The 24,092-nt window shown below is 37.9% G+C and overlaps 1 protein-coding gene across 17 annotated transcripts; it reads left to right on the top strand.

Annotated features, from left to right (window-relative positions):
- The first annotated feature begins 1,393 nt into the window (after positions 1–1,393).
- Positions 1,394–23,885, top strand: LOC103498835 (protein LATE ELONGATED HYPOCOTYL-like). Of its 17 annotated transcripts, none has more exons than XR_007824936.1 (10): positions 1,394–1,983; positions 2,310–2,335; positions 2,531–2,758; positions 2,867–2,978; positions 3,502–3,563; positions 20,118–20,330; positions 20,406–21,863; positions 21,956–22,415; positions 22,856–22,971; positions 23,399–23,885. XR_007824936.1 is itself a non-coding variant. In XM_051092037.1 (10 exons), exons 3-9 carry the CDS (start codon positions 2,720–2,722, stop codon positions 22,364–22,366), a joined length of 2,202 nt encoding a protein of 733 aa, XP_050947994.1. In that variant the 5' UTR covers positions 1,394–1,983; positions 2,310–2,335; positions 2,531–2,719; the 3' UTR covers positions 22,367–22,415; positions 22,856–23,885. The 17 variants fall into 17 exon arrangements, 15 of the variants coding, with proteins under 15 accessions (XP_050947994.1, XP_050947993.1, XP_008459823.2 ...); XR_007824937.1 differs by having other exon boundaries at positions 23,305–23,885; XM_051092037.1 differs by having other exon boundaries at positions 20,406–20,588; positions 20,682–21,863; positions 22,856–23,885.
- Positions 23,886–24,092: the final 207 nt, after the last annotated feature.

Genomic DNA, 24,092 nt, shown 5'->3' with positions numbered 1-24,092 from the left:
CCCATCTTCGCAATCACAGGCAGGTTAGGTTAGAAGAAACTATTAGATATTATGTTAAATTTGTCTTCATTCACTAGCTAAGATGATATTAAAGAAGATGATCTAGAGAGGTTATACGTTCAAGCCTTTGCAACTTATCTTTTCCATATTTAATATTGATTTCTACTTGTTGGGTATTTTTTGACATTTCAAACCACAAGTGAAAGAGAGTGTTAAGGTATCGTATTAAAATTGTCTTCACCCACTAACTTAAGCTTTTGGGTAACTTAGCGATTCAATAAAAACTAGTAAAAATCAACTTGCAACTTTGATGAATTTGCAAATAAATATAACACTGCACCGTTAACTAGAACAATCAACGAACTATGATAAAAAGAGACGATATAGTACAACGTGGAATGATAACTGACATAACAATTCAATTAACATGCTATTAACGTAAAGTCAAGTCAAAGACCATTCAAAGCTATTTCGCAATCATTAACTATTTAAAGCAATTTTTTAAAACTTCTACCAAATGTTCATTTAGTCATTTCCATTACAAGTGTAGGTGAATTAACTTAGGTTGAAAATGGACCAACACGACAATTTGAGTTGGTCAGGTTAGTTACTCAAAAGACTCGAATTAACAAGGTCTTCAACCTAGTCCTTACAATTGAGTTGGTAGGATTGTCGATTCTTGTTATTATTATTTCATTAATTTACAATACCTAAATCTATCCACAACACAAATAACTAGAACTTTGTAAGATTCAAACATCAGATACAAAAAATATTAATGATATCTATTACAATCTTTCAAAAAACTAAAATTACATTTACGTATATTTCAATATATATGTAATTCAAATCGAGTAAGGTCAACTAAAATATAAATTTATTTAATTGGAGACTCAATAACAAAACCAACTCAATCCAACCTTACGATTTGAATTAGATAGAATAATCCAAATCGTTCGAATTCCTCCATAATTCGAACACTTCTACTATCCACTTCTACATGGGTTAAAAAAGGAAAACCAAACCAAAACAAAAAGACAAAAGAAAAGAAATCTAACATATGGTCGTATCACCACCGTACGTCAGAAAGCCTAACAGTAGAAATACACGGTGTTAAGCTCTCTCCCAATATTCTATGGAAAGAAGGAAAAAAAGAAACGTTATCTTCCGTCTCAGTCTTTTCTAGAAAAAAGGCCACGTAGCGGTTTCACATAGCCACGTCAGCCAAAAAGTCATACTCCCCACTCCCATTCCGCACGTGACCGGCAACTTCCGGTTAAAATCGTCGCCACGTGTGTCACGGGCCCACCGAATACAGCTGGACGAGACGCTTTTACGCACTCAAAGCCTCAGCTTAGAATTTGTGGACAAGATTGGAGGACCCAAATAACCAAATTTCAAAATGAAAATAAAAAATAAAAAAAAAAAACGAAAAAGCGCATCGGTGGGCTTTATCACTTGTAGCCACTAGTTTTCTGCCACTTGTCATCATCCAATGCAACGACCTTTCTCTATTGCCTTCTTCACTTGTTTGTAGCCTCAAAAATAATAAAAACTCACTCGTTTTTTTTTTCTTTTTTTAATTTTAATTTTTAATTGTTGCAAAATCCAGAAGAAATTATAGTGGCTGAGATTGCTCCGACGCCCAAAATTGTAACTTCCGGTGCGTTAGGTCTCTTTGAGAAAGAAAAATGAAAGAAACAAATTAGAAGGAACAAAAAAAAAAAAAAAAAAAAAAAAAGAAGAAGAAGAAGAAGAAGAAGGAAGGAAGAAGAAAATACTCTGTGTTGTGTTGCTACTACTTCATTCTCTCTTCTTCGAAAATCTTGATTCCTCATCTTTAGATTCCTCATCTTGATTCACGTTCTTAATTGCCGGAAACCATGAGTTTTCTGGTGACTTTTTGGTGATTTCACTCTCATGCATGATCGGAGTAGCTACTGTTCCTTTCCGAATTACATCTAACCATGACTACCATCGAAGGTACTTTTGTTCTTTCTGTTTTGTTAGGGCTTGTTGTTAATTATTACTCTCAGTTTGGTTGCCGAGAAAATACGTAGAAACGGATGGAGTTGTGTTAATTTGTAGAGATTTGTATTTGTAGATTGAATTACTTGATGCTGCTTGAGTTAGTTTATTTATTTTTTTAAAATTTAATTTATTCGATTTCTAATGTTTTCTCGGCAGCTAAATGGATAGTTTAACTTGACTTTACCAGATCAGTATTGTAAAGATGCATTACTGTGAGGTGGAGAAAGGAGATTGTTGATTACTGATTAGAATTTTTCTCTCTTTTTCTACATTCTAAGGTTTTGGCGTCTTCCAGTTCGTTTTGGTGAGGATTCTGAATAAGGAATTTTCATTTTAACTTCTTTTTCGGCGAAGTATCTCTATCTTTGTTGTTACCCACTGAAAATATTTTCTTTGAAGTTTCGTTTTGTTGTTTTCTTTAATATTTGATTTTTTTCCCCCTTACAAGTCTCCTGATGCAATTAAATATGAAACTCTTAATTTTGTTTACATGAAAAAGAGACGGATCGCTACCGATTGCTGTCGCTTTTTTTCTGTCTTGCAGTAGCATCTAGGAGCCAGGTAACAAAAGCAACAACGGCTTCACCATTTAGAATTTATTATATCCCTAACAATGAAAGGAGGTTTTCATTTTACCCGTTGCTCGTTAGAGAGGATTTGAAGCAGCGGTAGCTGCTCAGGTCCGTTGATGGATCCCAACTCCTCGGGAGAAGACTTGGTTTTTAAGGTGATAATCCATTCCCCTTCCTTACGAAAAGGGAAAAAAAACTTTAATCAGAAGAAGTGAAGAAAAGGAAATTGAAAACTGTTTATAACTGAGGTCTGAATATGATAGACCAGGAAGCCATATACTATTACAAAACAACGAGAGCGTTGGACGGAGGAGGAGCACAATAGATTTCTTGAGGCACTAAAGCTCTATGGGCGAGCATGGCAAAGAATTGAAGGTTGTATTTTGGTCAAATGTCAGCATTCTTTTTTGACTTTTGTTCATTTCTTAGCTTGTAACCTTGTTTGGATGAATTATATACTCTGTGACATATGATACAAAATTTAATTACCATGCAGATATCAATCAAAGTTTGCTTTAATTATAATTTTTTTGATAGGCGATATTTTTGAACAAGAGAACTTTTCATTCAAAAGATGAAAATAGATTATTGCTCTAAGGATATGAACTCCAAAAGTAGTGAAAAGAAAAAATAAAAAGATGCAATAAATCTGCTGCCCCGAACTGAAATGATATATTTAAAAACATATCAAGAACTAATACATCAAAATGAATCAAGAAAACTAATGTCGAGCCACGACAGATGGTGGAGTAGAATTCCAAAAGCTCCATCATATATTAGGGAAGAATTTTAATCTTATTGTTGTGCTAATTTGATCTGGAACCTTTAACGAGTGCTATCAAGCTTATATTGTCCTTTAAAATGGTTCCTGATTCTTCATTGTGTGTTTTGTATGCAGAACATATTGGAACTAAAACTGCAGTCCAGATACGAAGTCATGCACAAAAGTTCTTTTCAAAGGTCAATGGGTACCCTTCCCTACTTGTTCTTATTTTGTTGGTTTTTGCTTCTTCTAGGTTAATTGTTCTTGATTTCATTGCTTTCATTTTTATTGAATATTGTATTCTAGTGAACTTGATTTTCTTTTTGTATTCTTTTTTTTGGTCCAGTTGTTTGATTTATTATCTTGCTTGCTCATCAGTAGAATGTTTGACTGTTTCTTACAGGTAGTCTTCCATCTTTTAAGGTAGAAGGTATATTCATTGGCATCATGGCCTAGTTGCATTTATTCTGTATGCTTGTTTTTAAATATGTCGATTATAAATGTTGATATATCTAAAAACATCTTGGTATTAGACCAAAATTTGTTTGACAACATTGATGACACAACAATGATCAAAATGATTTGTCTCTTCGAGGCTTTTACATCTGACCTTTGAGGTAAGCAAATAATGGAAGAGCGAGAAGACCTTTTTCCCCAAAATATTCAAATCTAAAATTATCTCATGACTTCTCTTTCTCAGGCTTGAAGGCTTCGTTTGTACGAAATCCTTCTGCTTAGGATGCTACAGTTCTGAAGTAGTTCTGAAGTTTTTTTGGATTGCTGATATTATCAAACGCTAACTGAAACTTCAAGTTAACCAGAAATAAGAACAATTCAAATAGTTTAAAGAAAAACCAGTTTAGGCGTGCTACCTCATGTACATTAGTCTATTGAACTCTAAATCACTTAGTTACAAAAGTCCACTAGTTGGTTCTTTTTTGTAATCTTACCTTCTTTAGTAGGACTCCAATGAATGGAATATGATTGAGGGTCCTTTTTGTCAAACCTTTGTTTGCGTATGTAGATTTGCCAGATTTTGTTATCTATTTGTTAGAAATTTGTTTCCTTTAGGACCTGTAGTACATATGATAAATTCATAAATGAAAGATGACCATTTTCAGTGCCCCTACATTAGCGATGAGATTGAACATATCTTCCCAACACATTCATGACCTTGCTCTTGTTGTAACATTCGGGCTTCCCACCTTTTTCTTGTTTATTCAAAATTTGTTTCCACAACAATTTGTTTTATAATTTTATTCTATCAAAAAAAAAAAAGAAAGAAAGAAAGAAAGAAAGAAAGAAAGAAAGAAAGAAAGAAAGAAAAGAAAGAAAAGAAAAAAAAAAGGAAGAAGGAAAGATTTTTTAAGAAATTTGGGGATTTTTATGTGCTTTATCTGAACATCTCTCCATTTGGATCCTTGTGATGTAGTATCACTTATGCTCATTCAACCCCTTATTGGATAAACCATCTTGGGAATATTCCCTGTAATAGAAGCCTTCATTCAGTAAGCAGGAGAACAATGCTTGTAAGCATAAACCTATCCCACATATAAAATGGTCAGATGGTTAACACCGTGTTCCCCTCCCAACAATATATTCTTAGGTAAATCCACTTTGGCATCAATATACATAGGAACTGGGGAAGAGTCAGTTGATTTTGCAAAACCTGCATACTTAACCACATGATCCCAATGCTTGGCTTGCTTAAACGGTTCATGTGCGATTGATGGGTCTCCAACCTTACACATACTGAAACTCACTGTACCTACTTTCCCCTTATTATTTTGAAGATACCTTTAGTACTTTTTTTTTTCTTTTTTTCTTCCTCTTTTCTATGTGAGTATCTAGGCTAGCTGATGCACCTTGACTAATCTCATGAGGTCATATGCCTAATTCGACAAGAACTGGATGATACATTCATGCTAATACACTCATGAATGCCCTTCTCCTCCTATATTGCCTTGATTTTACTTGTCAACCCAACTTTGGTTTTTCTAATGATTCATCTTCTTCAGTTGAGTTTGGCATTTTCTTGGTTCATGTGTGGCAAGCAAACTATGGTGCTCAACTTCTGCCATGGGTGGAGGAGAGTTGAACACCATGTTCTGCATTTTAAGGTAAATCAACTCTACCACCCATGTACATAGGAAGTGATAAGGAGTCATCTGCTCCCTAGCGACTCCTTCCAGATGGCCCTAGTGAGAGTATTATCCAAAATACATTTGAGGCAAAGTACTGATTTTACAAAGACCTGCAAGTGAAGCACAAGCACCTACTTACATTATGTTTGGAATGCTGAGTTTGCCAAATAGTATGAAGCATACTTGGCAGAGCAGCCCTTGGTCCTAACCCAGAAGGATGTCTTCTAAATTAAGATGGTTATCTCTTTGGTCCCCGGGCCAGCAATTACTAGGGAAAACATCCTTTATAGCTAGCCATTCTAATATAGTCTAGGAAAAAATAAATTTTAATGACTAATTACCCATTCAGATATTTTTTTCAAACATGATCGTTTTTCTGTTGTCTAATCCGAAAAAGTTCCACCTTTCAGCTTTCTGGACTACATGTGGACATGTGCTTCCATAGGCTTTGATTTTGCAGTTACTGCCTTGTTGATTCTGTTTTCTGCATTTGCTCTATATTGTGTATGAAACAATATCTCATTGTATGTGTCATTGGTTTGATTGCCTTCAAGAGTTTCTGACCCAATTTAGATACAAGGGTCGTGACACTCTTCTTTCAGCTTCCTAGGCCAATCCTTACACTTTACCATGCTTATTCTGAGATTTTTTTTTGAAGCTTATGAGTTGGCTTCTTTCTTCATCTTCAACTCCTTTCCATTGAAAATCCTTCATTTCTTTCTTTTGAACCTTAACATAACTGAGAATATACACGCACACATAGACAATAATCATTCATCAATGAAATTTATTTATCTTTTCAAATTACACACATACACGCACACATATATACTTATATATACTGACAAGAAACTGTTCCACATTATGAGTTACATTAAGGCTCTCCAATTCATCAGTTAGGTGAAAATAATGGTTTTTCTGCTTTCTTGTACGTAAACTCCGACTATTGGAGCTGCTATGTCCATAAATTAGTGGAAGCTTTCCCATAGTTATTTCTAATCCAATAGTTTAGGCTAAGTATTAGGATTCCATTTGATCCTTTAAGTTGTAACATTTGAAGCTTAGTGCCTGAGTTGGTCCTTGAAAATTGAAATCGCTGCACTATTGGTGATACTAACAGAAAGTCTCCAGATATATTAAATATTGACGTGTTAATGCTAGAGATATTAAATGCTTATATTGGAATGCCTATGTGGTCAATTTTAGATGTGGAAAGTTTTAATAACTTTATCACTTTTCTCTTTCGTGGCTTTTTTCCTTCTCCCTCTAAAAAACTATACCTTCCCCTCATCTCTCCCTCTCTCTATCATCTCACTCAACTCTCTCTTCTTCTTTTCTGGGGGCTGGGGGCAGATGTCTCTCCATGCCCCTTGTCTCACTTCTGAGAAGACAAATCTGTAGTAAGTAGTAGGCCTAAGAAAAAGCTCCCAAATTGAGTTGTGTAAGGATAATGAGTCTGAAAAACAAATCACACAGCATGATGACGTGATGTTGAGAGGTATCATTCTCCTTTGCAGTCAACGAGCTGTATTAATTCCACTTTTCTAAGCTACCGTAAAAAGATCTTTATTTTCTCAGGATAAGAGTCCTTTCAAACCACTGAATAAAGGTTGCTCGAGTTAGGGACAATATTATCAATTAATCACTCATGAGAGATTCAACTATGAATACTTGGGTGGAACTAAGAGGCCATAGCCAAAGTTATTCATTGAACTTTGTAAAACTCACAAAAGAAGAAGGGATAAACTAGGCCATTCAATCACCTCCAAGTCATTCAAATTTCAGCAGAGATGTGGGTCCCACACAGCATGAGAAGATATACAAGCTTGTGCAACTGTAATGTTTGAAAAAGTTAACTGGCTAGCTGCACTTGTTGGAAGTGAACGACAAATTGAACCCAGGCTTACTCTGCACATTAAATATAAGCCAAGTGCACTTAATCTCTTCCAAAGGTCTCTTCATTGTTCTCTCCATGAGTGACCAATTTACCTAACACATCACCCACAGTCTCCGTTAAAGGAAAAAAAAAAAAAGGGATAAAGGAATCCCCTGGTTCCCAAGATTCTTCATTTTATCAGCAGGATTTTATAGCCCTTTCAGAAATTTTGCTTGGATTTTATTTCATATACCTTAATAGTTACTATTTTCTTTAGATGCTCAAGTGCACTTGCTGATTCTTAGGTTGTGTTTCTCTTCGTTCCATATTGTATTTTCAGCTTTTGTCTCATTTCAGTATCTTAATAAAGAGACCCTTTCCTTTTTTACAAAATAGTTATCATTTCTTTTAAAAGTTATTTTAGCACACATTTTTTAAGTTCTAAAATTTAGAACATATTTTTGAACATTGCCATCATAACCAAGTTTCGCATTGCTTCAACATCATTTCCTTCTTTCTTCGCCGGGTCTATCAGTTCATCCATCTCAGCCTTGCTGGCGATTTTGCCTGACTACCTGCATTTTCTTAATTCCAAACATGTCATCTCCCACATTGCTTTGCAATCAACTTGAATTAGGTTTTCAAGTTTCTTCAAATAAGTTTGCCTGTGGGTATTCTCTTCTTCTACCTCTCCAACGACTTCAATTTCAACATCTCTTGTGTTGTGTAGAGATCTCCAACGAAATCGATTTTCTTTTCGATTTGAGTCGCACAATCTCCAATTTGAAAGTATTTTTGTCGATTTTGTTCTCACAAGATATTTCATTCTTTAATCAACTTTTCATATTCTTCAATTTGAACTCCAATTGGCTTGTCTTCACTGGTGATTTTTGCTTTAGTGCCAAGAATTTTGATCTTATTTTCTTCTTTTTTTTGAAATTTTGTGTGGGCTCCCCAATTTCTGTTCATTGTCTAAAAGTTGCTATGGGTTTTGAGGCATCTCTCCCAACAAACGTTGGATTTTCTTGACTTCTTTCTTCATTTCTTCAAAAACTTCACTTTTGATGTACAAATCTGGCGTTCTTGAATATCATAATTGTTGTAAGATCGATTCTTGAATTTCTTTTGCATATTTCTAGTCTTTCTCGGTAGTTTTCCAAAACAAAAGTAATAATTTTTGTCCTAAATTGTAGTATTTTTATAAAATTCCATTCTTGGACAAATCCTCAAACTTTTTCTCTATCTTCTTGAATCTAAATGATTCCCCTAGTTAGACGTGTGTTGTTTGGCAACGAGCACAACGCACAAAGCTCCCTCTTGCGATTTGCATCGACAAGAGTTTCCCGGGCTTCCACTGGCGGTTGTCAGCATTTCCCAGACTTGATGCTCTGGTACCAAATATATACCAAATGAGAGAATGTTATTAATGTTCAAAAGTTGTCAATACAAGAATACAAGTACTGAAAAGTAAACTAAAACCTAATCCTAAATCCTAATAAACCAAATAAACTAATTATAATCCTAAAAAACCAAAGTAACTAATCCTAAAAAACCAAAGTAACTAATCCTAATCCTTATTAGTTAAGGATTTGACCATAATACCCTATTCCTACTACATCAATTTACCAAGAAATTACAAAAAGCCTCCAAGTTCCAAAATTTAGCATCAGGTAAAATCCTCGGAGAGATGCTTGTTGTTAATTCAAGGAGCACCTGCTGGGACTTTAAAATTTCATCATCTTTGAGTAATCTCCTAAAAAATAGCCTATGCTAAAGAGCCTTTGTTGTTAATCTGATGTAGTAGGAATAGGGTATTATGGTCAAATCCTTAATTTATTAGGATTGAGATTAGTCTCTTTGGTTTATTAGGATTAGGATATTATTTAGGAATAAGATTAGGTTTTTTGTTAATTAGGATTAGGATTGAATTTCTTTTATTAATTAGGATTAGTTTGTTGTTGCTATAAATAAAGTACTTGTCTTCTTGTATTCACAACTTTTGGTAATCAATAAAATTCTCTTATTTGGTATACACTAAAATTGATAGTTATCAAAGACAATCATTTTATTTATGGAGAATTGGAAAGAAAACTAATCCTAATCTTAATCTTAACTAATCAAAGAAACTAATCCTTTTCCTAATCGATCAAGGACATTAATCTTATATCCTAATCAACTAAAGATTTGACTAAGATAGCCTAATTTACCCTAACCTTACTACATCATCCTACCCTTCAAAAAATTGTCCTTGAGTTTTATGTTAGAATTAGTGGGCTTGGTCCAAGGAAGGATTTACCTTAATATCCTTTCCTTTTTTATCATAAGCTGTAACCTATTTGTCTTCTCTCTTGTATCATTTGTTAATATGAGAAATTAATAAGAAATTCAATCGTGGTTTTTCTTCCAGTACTTAGGTTTTCATGTAACTCGGTGTCTACTTTACTTTACCGCTTTTAACATTTTAAAATGCAAGTGAATGTTATATATATAGAAAAACAGACATCTTTGACATCATAATATGTTGTAAAGCGTAGAAGAAATTTGCCTTCCAAACATCTTCAGCTCGCTCATTTTCCTTAGAGTGGTTGAGTTATGATCTGTGGATTCTGAGGCATGGGATCTACATCTTCATTTTAAGCTTAATGAGCCGGAAACTACTTAATGGGCTTCCTTATCACAGTTGTTCTTTGTGAGATTTTGTCTTGTTCCTGATTCTTGGATGTGAACTATTAACTTTTCTTCATTGTTTTCTGTGAAAACTCTCATGTATGACTTGGTGGGTGCTGTTGAACTTCTTGCGAGGGGTTTATATTCTGACATTTGGTTGGATCATATTATCCTAAGAAAATAAAAAATTTCTTCTGGGAGCTTACCATTGGTGCTGTTTATATTGCTGATCATTTCCAACATTGTATGCCATATATGTACATCTCTGGATCATTGTGTGTCAAGACCGTGTTGAATCCCCTACTCATCTGTTTGTGCACTGTTCTTTTGCCTACCATTTCTAGCATATTATGCTGGATGCTTTTTAGCTAGTTCTCCAACTGGTCTAATAATATATTTGTCATCCTTGCATCTTTCTTCTTAGGACATCCGTTTATTGGCACAGAGAAAATGGCTTGGTTGGCTATTCTTTGAGCTTGCTTTTTCAGGGTGCAATCTCTTCTTTTCTTTACCTTGGTCTTCCTCTTGTTGCTTATCCCAAAAGAAGAGCTTTCTGGAGTTTGGACTGTATGACTTGAATCTCTTTTTTTTTTTTTGAGAACGATTCGAAGGCAGCAACTAAATCACCTTGTGAGATGGAGCATAGTTTATAAGGCAAAGGATTTGCCTCGTAATTGGGGACTTCACTCACAGCAACTTGGCTTTGCTAGATAAATGGGTGGAATTTTTTTCAGGAGCATGACTCTCTTTGGAGGAAGCTAGTCCTTAGTATCCACGGTCTGATGATTCTGCTTGGCATACACTTGGAAAATGCCATTCAAGCCTTAGAAGCTCTTGGAATTGAAGGCTTTGCACATTCCAAAATAGGAAATGGAAGGAGAATCCCTTTTCTTGAAGGATCATTGGCTCAATGGATCTATTTCAAAGGATGCCTATCCACTATCCCTTCTGATTGAAAGGGACTGGTTAGTTCTTATTGGGATTCCTCGACTTTGTCTTGGAATGTTGCTTGACGAAGGTTTTTGAAGGATGGGATTTTAGACTTTCAAAATCTGCTGTATTCTTTATCTACAATTTCTCTAAATGATAGTGAAGATGTTAGATATTAGTCTATGGTCACTAGGACCTTCAGGTAGTTTTTCGATTGGATTCTTGACAGTGCATTTGGCTTCTTCTTCTAACTTGGACAGCAACATCTTTAATGCAATTGGGAAGACTAAGATTCCAAGAAAAAAATATTTTGGTGTGGATCATGCTTAATGAAAGCCTCAATTCAGCTGATGTCCTTCATAAAAAACTTCCATCTCAGTCTCTCGTGCCATCCGTTAGTCCATTGTGTTACAAGGCAAGGGAATCTCTTAGGACACATCCTATTTGAGTGTGTTTTCTAGTTCTTGTTATTCTCAGCCTCTTTTAATATTCAATAGGTTTTCTCCAACACATGGAAGGAGAATGTACATCAGCTTCTTTGTCCTGTCCGTTGGAACTCTCCAGCTGATTTATATGGATTAATGTGGTCAAAGTATTGCTTTCTGAGCTTTGGATGGAAAGGAATCATTGCATTTTTCAGCAGTCGTCTAAACATTATTCTTCCATCCTTGACTCAGCTCGGCTAAAGTCTTCATCAGGGTGTTTCCTTTCCAAGAAGTTTGAAGGGCATTCCATTCAGGATATTTATATTGCAATTGGCTCGGCTAAAATCTTTATCATGGTGTTTTCTCTCCTAGAAGTTTGAAGGGCATTCCGTTAAGGATATATATTGCAATTGGCTTGCTGTTATCAAACCTTTCTAAGTCTTTAATCTTTTATTCTTATTTAGTTTCAGTTTGAAATAGTGGGCTCAGCTCTTGTTGAAAGCCCAAGGATAGTTGAGATTTACTTTGCCCTAATTTTCTATTATTTTAATTAGGTTTGTGTTGTCTATAATATTTTCCCCTTTGTACCTTTATTGTCATAAGGAAAAAAAAAAGTATCAGCATTGTGATTTTTCTCCCTGTACTAGGGTTTTCAAGTAAATTTATGTTTGTTCTACATCTCTACTTTCAATATGGTATCAGAGCGGGATATTGAAGAAAATCTAGGCAACCAAACACTTGATGGAACCCAAGCAAAAGAAACAGCCTTTGACATCAGTGCAACCGTCGCTATTGCTGCTTTAGTTGATGCCTATATCAATGCCACCATGGATGAGTGGTTCCAACATTTTCAGAGCCTACCAGCTAGCCTTCCTCCCCAACCGCAACCGTCCGACAACCAGTAGCCTTCAGCCGCATAGGTCCCTCACGCGCCACCAGTCTGGATTCCCTCATACGCTCCGCTTGGCCCTCATGCATTGCCCCCTACGCCTACACCTTATTTTATACTGCAAGCACGCCTACACCTTACTTGAGCTCGGGCAGGATGATTGGCATTGCCCAACACAGTAGGGGACTTTACCTGCTTGATGATGATGCCTCCTATAGTAGCATTTCTAGGACCAGTCTTTTATCTTCATATTTTACTAATTCAGAAAAAGATTGTATGTTGTCCATAGTGATGAGGACCATCCAAGATCACTACCTCCTTTGGCAAACAGGTGGTTTGTTACCTTCATTGATGACCACACCCACTTTACTTGAATTTCCCTTATCCCCGACAAATGAAAAGTCACATCCACATTCTGAACCTTCTATCATACCGTAGAAACGCAATTCAATTCCAAGATTGCAATTCTACGCAGTGATAATAGTTGAGAGTTTCAAAACAACACCCTTAACGAGTTTTTGTCCTCTAAGGGAATTGTCCACCAGAGTTCTTGTGCTTACACCGCTCAACAAAATGGGGTTGCTGAGAGAAAGAACTGTCACCTTTTGGAAGTTGGTCGTTCACTTATGTTACAGTCTACTTTCCTTCCTTCTTATCTATGGGACGATGCTATTCTCACTGCAACTCATCTTATCAACTTAATGTCTTCCCATATCCTACACCTCTAAACCCTCTTAGAATGTCTCAAAGAATTCTATCCCTCCACTCGTCTCATTTATGATGTCCTCCTTTGGGTGTTTGGGTGTGTTAGAATTAGTACTTTTGGAAAAAATAAAATATAAGATTTTATTTCCTAAATATTTCCTAAATCTTTTCCTTTCTTATTCCTATTGTACTCTATTTATACTCCCTTTGTACCTATTGTTTTTGTTCATAAGAAAAATAATAAAAACTAAAGTATCGTGGTTTTTCTCCCGGTTCTCGGGTTTCCACGTAAGTCTCGGGTTGTTGTTAATTGCTTTCAATATGGTATCAGAGCAAAGCAATAACGAAACCCTAGAAAATAACCTAGGAGAAACCCAGATCGAAACTGAACCCGTCGCCGCCGCCGCCGCCGCCGCCGCCGGAATCGCCGCCGCCGTGGACGCCGCCGTCGCCGCCGCCATGGAGAAACTGCTCCAGAACCTACAGAAACCGCCGATCTACCCAACGGGAGTGGTTCCGCAGCCGTACGCGCCGCCGTCTGACCAGAAGTTGATTCACGCGCCGCTCGTGTCCGGCGCGTGGGCCCACGCGCCGCCGCCGTTTCACGTCACCGCCCATCCCGTTCCCTTCTACGCACCGTCGGATGTCCAGCCGTCAAACCCTTCCGGCCATCCGCATCCTCATGCGCCGTCTACGAGCTCCGGACAGCATCCCTCAACCGTAAATTTGTCAAATCAGTACAGTAAGCAGCAGCTGTACGTTGACCCTTTACAGCAACCGCTGTTTTCTGGTAACGGAATTGATCAACCCCAAAACAGATCGGACATTGAAGCGAGCGAATCTTCAACGCATTCCAAACCAACCGAGTTGCCGATGTATTCCAAGAACCCGGTAACTTCGTTCCCTAATTCACAGTCAAATTATATAACTGGCTCTTTGGGTTCGTCTACAGGGAATTTTTCAGGCGAAAAATTAAATGGTCAAAATTATTTTTCTTGGTCCCAATCAATAAAGATGTTCCTCGAAGGTCGATACCAGTTCGGATTCTTAACTGGAGAGACTGTACGTCCTCCACCGGGAGACGCCTTGGAACGACTCTGGAAAGGAGAGGACTCATTTATTCGGTCCATGCTGATTAATAGTATGGAACCACAGATCGGCAAGCCTTTACTATATGCAGCCACAGCAAAAGATTTGTGGGATACAACTCAGACCCTTTACTCGAAACGACAGAATGCCTCTCGGTTATATACACTGCGAAAACAGGTCCATAATTGCAAACAAGGGACCTTGGACGTAACTACCTATTTTAACAAGCTCTCTCTCCTCTGGCAAGAGATGGATTTGTGCAGAGAGACAGTTTGGGACACACCAAATGACAGTACACAATATGCTAAACTTGAAGAGGCTGACCGTGTTTATGACTTCCTTGCAGGACTTAATCCCAAATTTGATAATGTTTGTGGTCGTATACTCGGACAAAGACCTCTTCCCTCCCTAATGGAAGTTTGTTTTGAAGTCCGCCTGGAAGAGGATCGCACTAATGCCATGGGTGTATTGACTACCCCTACCATTGACTCCGCAGCCTTTAGCGCTCGGTCCTCAAATCATGACAGTGACAAGAATAATGGGAAGTCAATTCCTGTGTGTGAGCACTGCAAGAAACAATGGCACACCAAGGATCAGTGTTGGAAACTCCACGGTCGTCCCCCAGGAGGTAAGAAACGGTCCTCCAACGAGAAACAGAACTCAGGACGTGCCTACATTAGTGAGACTACACCTGCTAGCACTTCTCAATCAACTGATCCTACTGTGAGCCAGACCAAGACTCCTACTCTGGGTGCCATTGCTCAGTCAGGTATGCCTCAGTCCCTTGGGCTTATTAGCGTTGATGGGAAGAATCCCTGGATCTTAGACTCGGGGGCTACAGATCACTTGACAGGTTCTTCAGAACACTTTATCTCATATGCCCCGTGTGCCGGTAATGAAAAAATCCGAATAGCCGATGGCTCTCTAGCTCCGATCGCTGGCAAAGGACAAATAGTTCCCTTTGACGGTTTTGCTCTCCAGAATGTTTTGCATGTCCCTAAACTGTCTTACAATTTGTTATCTATAAGCAAGATCACTCGTGAGTTGCATTGTAAAGCTATCTTCTTACCTGAATCGGTTTATTTTCAGGACATGAGCTCGGGGAGGACGATTGGCACTGCCCGGCATAGCAGGGGACTTTACATCCTTGATGATGATACCTCATGTAGTAGTTTGTCTAGGGTTAGTTTACTGTCATCCTACTTTAGCACTTCTGAACAAGACTGTATGTTGTGGCATTTTCGACTGGGCCACCCAAACTTTACATATATGCAACATTTATTTCCCCACCTTTTTTCTAAAGTTGATGTCTCTTCTCTATCTTGTGATGTGTGTATCCGGGCAAAACAACATCGAGTCTCTTTTCCCTCACAACCATATAAACCTACACAACCATTTAACCTCATCCATAGTGACGTTTGGGGTCCTTCCAAGGTCACCACCTCCTCGGGAAAGCGGTGGTTTGTAACTTTCATTGATGACCATACCCGTCTCACCTGGGTCTACCTTATCTCAGATAAATCCGAGGTTCCATCCATTTTCCAAAACTTCTATCATACTATCAAAACACAATTTCATACAAAAATTGCAATTCTTCGAAGTGATAATGGTCGGGAATTCCAAAACCATAACCTTAGTGAATTTCTAGCCTCCAAGGGGATTGTTCACCAAACCTCATGTGCCTACACTCCTCAACAAAATGGAGTGGCCGAACGAAAAAACCGACACCTTGTGGAAGTAGCCCGCTCACTTATGCTTTCCACTTCCCTTCCATCATATCTGTGGGGAGATGCTATTCTTACAGCTGCTCACTTAATCAATAGAATGCCTTCTCGTATCCTCCACCTTCAGACTCCCTTAGATTGTCTTAAGGAGTCTTACCCCTCTACTCGTCTTGTTTCTGAGGTTCCTCTTCGTGTGTTTGGGTGCACCGCCTATGTCCATAATTTCGGCCCTAATCAGACCAAATTTACCCCTCGGGCTCAGGCCTGTGTGTTTGTTGGGTATCCCCTTCACCAACACGGTTATAAATGTTTTCACCCGCCGTCTAGGAAATATTTTGTCACTATGGACGTTACTTTCTGTGAAAACCGACCATACTTTCCTGTTAGCCATCTTCAGGGGGAGAATGTGAGTGAAGAGTCTAACAACACCTTTGAATTTATTGAACCTACTCTTATTACCGTGTCTGACATTGATCCTCATCCCATAATCTTACCCACAAACCAAGTTCCCTGGAAAACATATTACAGGAGGAATCTCAGAAAGGAAGTTGGGTCCCCTACTAGTCAACCGCCGGCTCCAGTCCAAAATTTCGAACCTCCTCGAGACCAAGGTATGGAAAACCCTACAAAACCTTGTACTAATAATACAATGAGTGAGAATGACAAGTCTGATGTTGCTGTTCTTGAAAATATGGAAGAAAAGAACCGTGATGATGAGACTGAGGTGAGAATAGAAACCAGTAACGATGAAGCTGAACAGGGTCATACAAGAAAACTTGATGAGTATGATCCCTCTCTTGACATTCCAATTGCATTGAGAAAAGGTACCAGATCATGCACTAAACATCCCATTTGCAACTATGTTTCCTATGATAATCTCTCTCCACAGTTTAGAGCATTTACAGCAAACCTTGACTCTACCATAATACCGAAAAATATCTACACTGCTCTAGAGTGTCCTGAATGGAAGAATGCTGTTATGGAAGAGATGAAGGCTCTCGAAAAGAATAGAACTTGGGAGATCTGTGCTCTACCCAAGGGACATAAAACTGTAGGATGCAAATGGGTATTCTCTCTCAAATACAAAGCAGATGGTACGCTTGATAGACACAAGGCAAGGTTAGTTGCAAAGGGGTTCACTCAAACCTATGGTATTGACTATTCGGAAACTTTTTCTCCAGTTGCTAAATTGAATACTGTTAGAGTCCTGCTATCTGTTGCTGTGAACAAAGATTGGCCTCTATACCAGCTGGATGTTAAGAATGCTTTTTTGAATGGAGACCTTGTGGAGGAAGTCTACATGAGCCCCCCACCAGGATTTGAAGCCCAATTTGGTCAGGAGGTGTGTAAACTCCAAAAATCTCTATATGGTCTGAAACAGTCTCCGAGAGCATGGTTTGACAGATTCACTACCTTTGTCAAGTCCCAAGGGTACAGTCAAGGGCACTCTGACCATACTTTATTTACAAAGGCTTCCAAAACAGGAAAGATAGCTATTCTAATTGTTTATGTGGATGACATTGTTTTGACTGGAGATGATCAAACAGAAATCAGTCAACTAAAGCAGAGAATGGGTGATGAATTTGAAATCAAAGACTTGGGAAATCTGAAATATTTCCTTGGAATGGAGGTGGCTAGATCAAAAGAAGGTATTTCCGTATCTCAGAGAAAATACACCCTTGATTTGCTAACCGAGACAGGTATGTTGGGATGTCGTCCTGCTGATACTCCTATTGAATTCAACTGTAAACTAGGAAACTCTGATGATCAAGTTCCAGTTGATAAAGAACAATATCAGCGCCTTGTAGGTAAATTAATTTACTTATCCCATACTCGTCCGGATATTTCCTTTGCTGTGAGTGTTGTCAGCCAGTTTATGCAGGCTCCCTATGAGAAACATATGGAAGCTGTTAACAGAATCCTGAGATACTTGAAAAATACACCTGGTAAAGGGTTGATGTTTAGAAAAACAAATAGAAAGACCATTGAGGCATATACTGACTCAGATTGGGCAGGATCTGTTATTGATAGAAAGTCTACATCCGGTTATTGTACCTTTGTTTGGGGCAATCTTGTAACTTGGAGGAGTAAGAAGCAAAGTGTTGTGGCCAGGAGCAGTGCTGAGGCTGAATACAGAGCTATGAGTCTGGGAATATGTGAGGAAATTTGGCTCCAGAAAGTCTTGTCAGATCTTCATCAGGAATGTGAGACACCATTGAAGCTTTTTTGTGATAATAAAGCCGCTATTAGTATTGCTAACAACCCAGTGCAACATGATAGAACTAAACATGTTGAGATTGATCGGCATTTCATCAAAGAAAGACTTGACAGTGGAAGCATATGCATTCCGTACATTCCTTCAAGCCAACAGATTGCTGATGTTCTTACCAAGGGGCTTCTCCGACCACACTTCGACCTTTGCGTTAGCAAGTTGGGACTCATTGATATTTACCTCCCAACTTGAGGGGGAGTGTTAGAATTAGTACTTTTGGAAAAAATAAAATATAAGATTTTATTTCCTAAATATTTCCTAAATCTTTTCCTTTCTTATTCCTATTGTACTCTATTTATACTCCCTTTGTACCTATTGTTTTTGTTCATAAGAAAAATAATAAAAACTAAAGTATCGTGGTTTTTCTCCCGGTTCTCGGGTTTCCACGTAAGTCTCGGGTTGTTGTTAATTGCTTTCAATAGGGTGCACAACCTATGTTCTTAGCCATGGTCCTAACCAAACTAAATTCACCCCTCGGGCTCAGGCTTGCGTGTTTTTTGGATACTCTCTACACCAACGAGGCTATAAATGCTTTCGCCCATCCTTACGTAAATACTTTGTCTATGTTGATGACATTGTGCTATTTGGAGATGACACCGTTGAGATCATCCAACTAAAAAAGAAGGTGGAGGATGAGTTTGAAATTGAAGAGTTGGGGAATTTGAAGTACTTCCTTGGGATGGAGGTTGCTAGGTCCAGAGAGGGCATCTTCGAGTCCCAGAGAAAGTACACCCTTGATTTATTAGCTGAAACAGGTATGTGGGATGTCGTCCTGCTGATATGCCCATTGAGTTCAATGCCAAACTCGGAAATTCAGGTGACAGGATTCCTATTGAAAGAGAAATATTAGTGCCTTGTGGGAAAGCTGATTTACTTGTCTCACACTAGGCTTGACATTTCTTATGTTGTGAGTACTGTCAGTCAGTTCATGCAGGTTCCTTGTGTAGACTACATGGAGGTAGTTAACAGAATTTTGAGGTATTTAAAACAATTCTCGGTAAAGGGCACAATCTATTGTTGATAGAAAATCCACCTCGAGATACTACATCTTTGTGTGGGGCAATCTTGTTACTTGAAGAAGTAAGGAGCAAGGAGTTGTGACTCGAAACAACGCTAAAGCTGAATACAGGGCTATGAGTTTGGGAATTTGTGAGGAAACTTGACGCTAGAAGGTGTTGTTTGATTTTCGTCAGAACTATGAGGTGCCTATGAAACTATTTTGTTATAACAAAGGCAGCTATTAGTATTGCTAATAGCCCGGTCTAACATGACAGAGCCAAACATGTGGAGATTGACAAACACTTTATGAAGGAGAGACTAGACAGTGGTAGCATATACATATGCATCCTTTACATACCCTCGAGCCAACAGATTTCTGATATACTCACAAAAGGGCTCCTCAAACAACTGTGATTCGTGTGTTAGCAAGTTGGGTCTTTCCAACATTTACGTCCCAACTTGAGGGAGAATTTTAGAAATAGTGGGTTTGGGTCATGTTGAAAGCCTAGGAATAGTTGAGATTTACTTTGCCCTAACTTTTTTATTATTTTAATTAGGCTCGTGTTGTCTATAAATATTTTTTTCCTTTATACTTTAATTATCATAAGAAAATAATAAGAAATATCAGCATCGTGGATTTTCTCCCCGTACTAGAGTTCTCACGTAAATTTGGGTTGTGTTTATTCTGCATCTATGCTTTAAATAGTTTCTATTCTTGTATATTAGTTCTGGTTCTTTTTTTAGTCTCTTCTTTTAGATTGTTTATGGTTTGTTCATTATATCCTTCTTGTATCTCAAGGCACCAGTGTCTGTGCATTCTTTTAATGGAAAGTTTCGTGTCATTTTCTTAGAAAAAATCAGGCCACTGTACCTGTTTCCAAGATTCTAATGTGCTAGGCCATTTACAAAGTTCCTAGCTCAATATTATTTGGATATCCCTTGAATGAAATCTTGCAGCGTAGATATTGTGCATGTTTTTTATTCCCTCTGAGAGTCTGATTTTTTTTTTTTTCTTCTATTTTTTTCCCCAGTTGGAAAAAGAAGCACTTGTCAAGGGAATTCCTGTAGGACAAACTCTGGATATAGATATTCCACCACCTCGGCCTAAGAGGAAACCAAGTAATCCATATCCAAGGAAAACTCCTATATCAAAGTTGGGTGCAAATGACGGGAAGGTATTGACTTTGGTGTCTTCTTCACAGAGGAAACAAATCTTAGATTTGGAGAAAGAGCCACTGAATGAGGTGTGTTGCACTCTTCTATCTTCTTCCAATGAGTTAATGTTTATTGATATTTCACTTTTCTAATTATATTATTAGGGCACTAGTGGAGAAGAACAAGCAACAAATGAAAAGGATACCCATGACGACAATTACTCGGAAGTATTTACCCTATCACGAGAGGCCAACTCCATTTCTTGGAAAAACACAAATTGTGTACCTTCGCAAGTTAAACTAAATGACTCGTGTGCTTTCAGGGAGTTTGTGCCTTCACTTAAAGAGGTAACTGGGCAATATAAAACAAATGAATCTTATATGTTCTCTCAACTTATACTGCATTGTAATATTATTCTACATTACGTTGATGCCAAACAGCCACTCCAGGATAAAGGCCCGGGCAAAGTTTTAGAATTGGAGATTTCAAGCACTTCACAAGAAAAATCTATGCCTGCTGAAAAGAAAGAAGCTTTAAGCTGCGTACTATCTGGAGATGAAATGCAAGCTGCTCATAATTATCCAAGGCATGTGCCTGTGCATGTGGTAGATGGAAGCTTGGGAGCAAATGTTCAAGGGTCAGTAACCAATACTCCGCTGCAGGAATCCACTTTTCATCCAGCAATGGAGGTTCGAGGAGAGCATAATATAATTGGGAATCCATCTGATTCTGTTACCTTTGAACATCAAAATAATGCACCTAGGTGCATTTATCAATCATATCCAACTATTCATCCTACTCCATTTACCTTATTTCGCCCTAACCAAGAACATTACAAGTCACTTCTGCACATGTCCTCCTCATTTTCAAATCTTGTTGTGTCTACCCTTCAACAAAACCCTGCAGCCCATGCAATAGCTAGTTTGACAGCAACGTGTTGGCCCTATGTGAATCCTGAAACTTCTGTAGATTCTCCCGTTTGTGATAAAGAAGGTTCTGGAACCAAGCAAATGAACCCCACCCCAAGTATTGAAGCCATTGCTGCAGCTACTGTAGCAGCTGCAACTGCATGGTGGGCGGCCCATGGACTGCTACCTTTGTGTGCTCCTTTTCATTCTGCCTTTCCCAGTGCCGGTGTATCAGCTCCTGTAGTACAATCATCAGATACCTGTCAAAATGTTGAGTCCAGGGACAAAGTAGAAAGTTCCCAACAAATTGTTGCTTTGCAAAATCAACAACTGGATGCAGAACAATCAGAAGCTTTAACTGCTCAACATTCAGGTTCCAAGTTACCTACTCATTCATCTTCTGATTCTGAGGGTAGTGGAGGTGCAAATGCAAATGCTACGGTGAAACCTGCCCATGACGAGAAGACACCTGCTGAGGTTGAGTTTCATGATTCAAACAAAGGGAAGAGGGGAAAACAAGTAGATCGTTCCTCGTGTGGTTCAAATACACCATCTGGAAGTGATCAAGAGATAGATGCAACAGAAAATAATGATAAAGAAGAAAAGGAGGAAGAAAAAGATCTTGAGATGAATCGTCCAGCTGTCGAGTCTAGCAATCGTCGCAGTAGAAGTATCAGTAACACAAGTGAATCTTGGAAGGAGGTTTCTGATGAGGTAAAAAGGGTATGTTATTTTATTTTATGTATTCTGTAGCAGTTTTCTTCTTATAATGCTTACATTTTCTCGTAATGTATATATTAATACAGGGGCGGCTGGCTTTTCAAGCGCTCTTCACTCGTGATGTATTGCCTCAAAGCTTTTCACCTCCCTATGATGTAGAAATTGAGAACAAGGCAAGTGAGAACGTTGAGAAAGATAGTCATGTTGTAGATAAAGATAGTGGTGCATCAGTTTTGGACCTTAACGGCAAGACTTGTGGATCTTCTAGTCATCAAAGTACAGAGAGAGATACATCAGCAATAGGTATCAACAATGGAGAGGGAGAACTTCTCACAATTGGACTAGGAAATGGAACCCCCAAGGGTTGTCGAACCGGATTCAAACCCTATAAAAGATGTTCAGTGGAAGCAAAAGAAAAGAGAATGACAACATCCAGCAACCACTGTGAGGAGGGAGGTCAAAAAAGACTACGCTTGGAGCAGAAAGCCACAAATTGACAGTTTGATTCGCATGCAAACTAGCAAAGGAAACCTTTGTCTGCTGCATGTATATCTAACCTTCCTCGTCAATCTATCTTTCCTACTTTTAATTCTTCAAGTGTGTACTATAAAATGCTTACATTATGTGATTGGTACATTCGAACTTATACAACTGAACTGAAGATTACCCTAAATTAGCCTTTTTGTAAGAATTGTTCAGTACCCCCAGTAGCCATTATCTTGCTACCTCTTCTAAAGACTTTAGTCTCTTTATGAAGATGGTACGAATTTAGCATGTTTCCTAATGCATGTTCCAGTATTTAGGAACCCAAAAGTCAAATCTGTTAATCGTGTAGAAACTATTAAAGCAATGAAGACATTTCTTTGGTGTGGCTGCTGACGATAATAATATTCCCCTACCATTCATTTTCTTGCTATATGGCTCTCTCAGTTTATGTTTATAAATCTTATTTTGATTACTGATTTACTGGTTGGATGTTTTTCCAGTTCCAAGAACAGAACTCTAGAAGACTCTTGTGATTTGAGTCAAAGTTGATTATTTGAACAGAGTCCCATCTCTTATCTCTATCAGGAAGTATTCTTTGGGAGGAGCACTACTGGCTGTAAGTTTCTTAATCCTCTCATGCTTAAGCTATTATTAGATCTTTTTCTTTTTTTCGTTTTTTTTCTTTTAAATTATCCTGAGTAGCTAACAGAAGACAATAAATATTGGGGAAGAACCTGAATCCTAGTTTTAGGTCGTTTTGGCTGTTTAATTGAGAAAATATGAATACGATCATCTCCATATATTTCGATATTCTTGGTAATTAAACTTTTCGTTCTGTTTTTTAATATTCTGATGGTTGAAGCAGATCTGGACCGTTTTACAATCTCCAGTTTACTTATTAGGAATTGGAAAGTCGAATGAAATTAGGGTGTGTTTACGTATTTGTTAGGAATTTTGGGTGCAGCGTGCAATTGTAATTTTATTGGATCTTAAAGGGAATGGGTTGCAATGGTAATCAAGTTGCTCTCTGTGTAATCGAATAGGTTGAATCGTAATCAGAAATCCATTGATAGTGTTTACTTTTATGGTAATCAAATCTGATGGAATTTGTTTCAAATCGAAGATGCGAGGTGGTGTTGTTCGTCCACAGAAAACTATATTCGAAAGTCCCAATTTCTAGAATGCAAAGTTAAAAAATGTGTACATTGGAGGTAATAAAGTGTGGTAAATGTATGTACATACTTCATGAGAGGTAGGGTATAGGGTGGGTAGAGAGAGTTGTAAGAGATTCCGAAGAAGAGGACCCATGGAACAGATCCCGTTCAATTAAGGTTGTTAGGGTTCAATTAAGGTCGTTAGGGTTTTATCTTATTAGAACTTTTACAGAAATTTCATGCTAGATTTTCTCTTAGTAAACCCACTAGGTTGCCTGATTATTACATCCTTCAAACTTGTAATATGAGTGACTAATATGTAATTTTAAATGAGGATATATATACAAATATATATGCACATATACATCACATTTTATTCCTCGGTGTAACTACAAGTATATACGCATACCAAAAATTATCTAGAGCATCATTTCACTGATTTGTTAGCTTCACTGCTCTCCCTAATGTACTCTATTTTGTTAGCCTTTAAAAAGTGAAAAATCTACGTGGTTTTTTCCGATCCCGATTTGAAGATCCAATAAAAAAACATTTTTAGATAGTTTCCAAAATCAAATGTGATTAG

This window comes from Cucumis melo, chromosome 11, assembly GCF_025177605.1.
Source record: "Cucumis melo cultivar AY chromosome 11, USDA_Cmelo_AY_1.0, whole genome shotgun sequence".
Taxonomy (NCBI): Eukaryota; Viridiplantae; Streptophyta; class Magnoliopsida; order Cucurbitales; family Cucurbitaceae; genus Cucumis; species Cucumis melo.
Note: the sequence above shows the minus strand (reverse complement) of the source record. Positions and strands in the feature narration are given on the sequence as shown.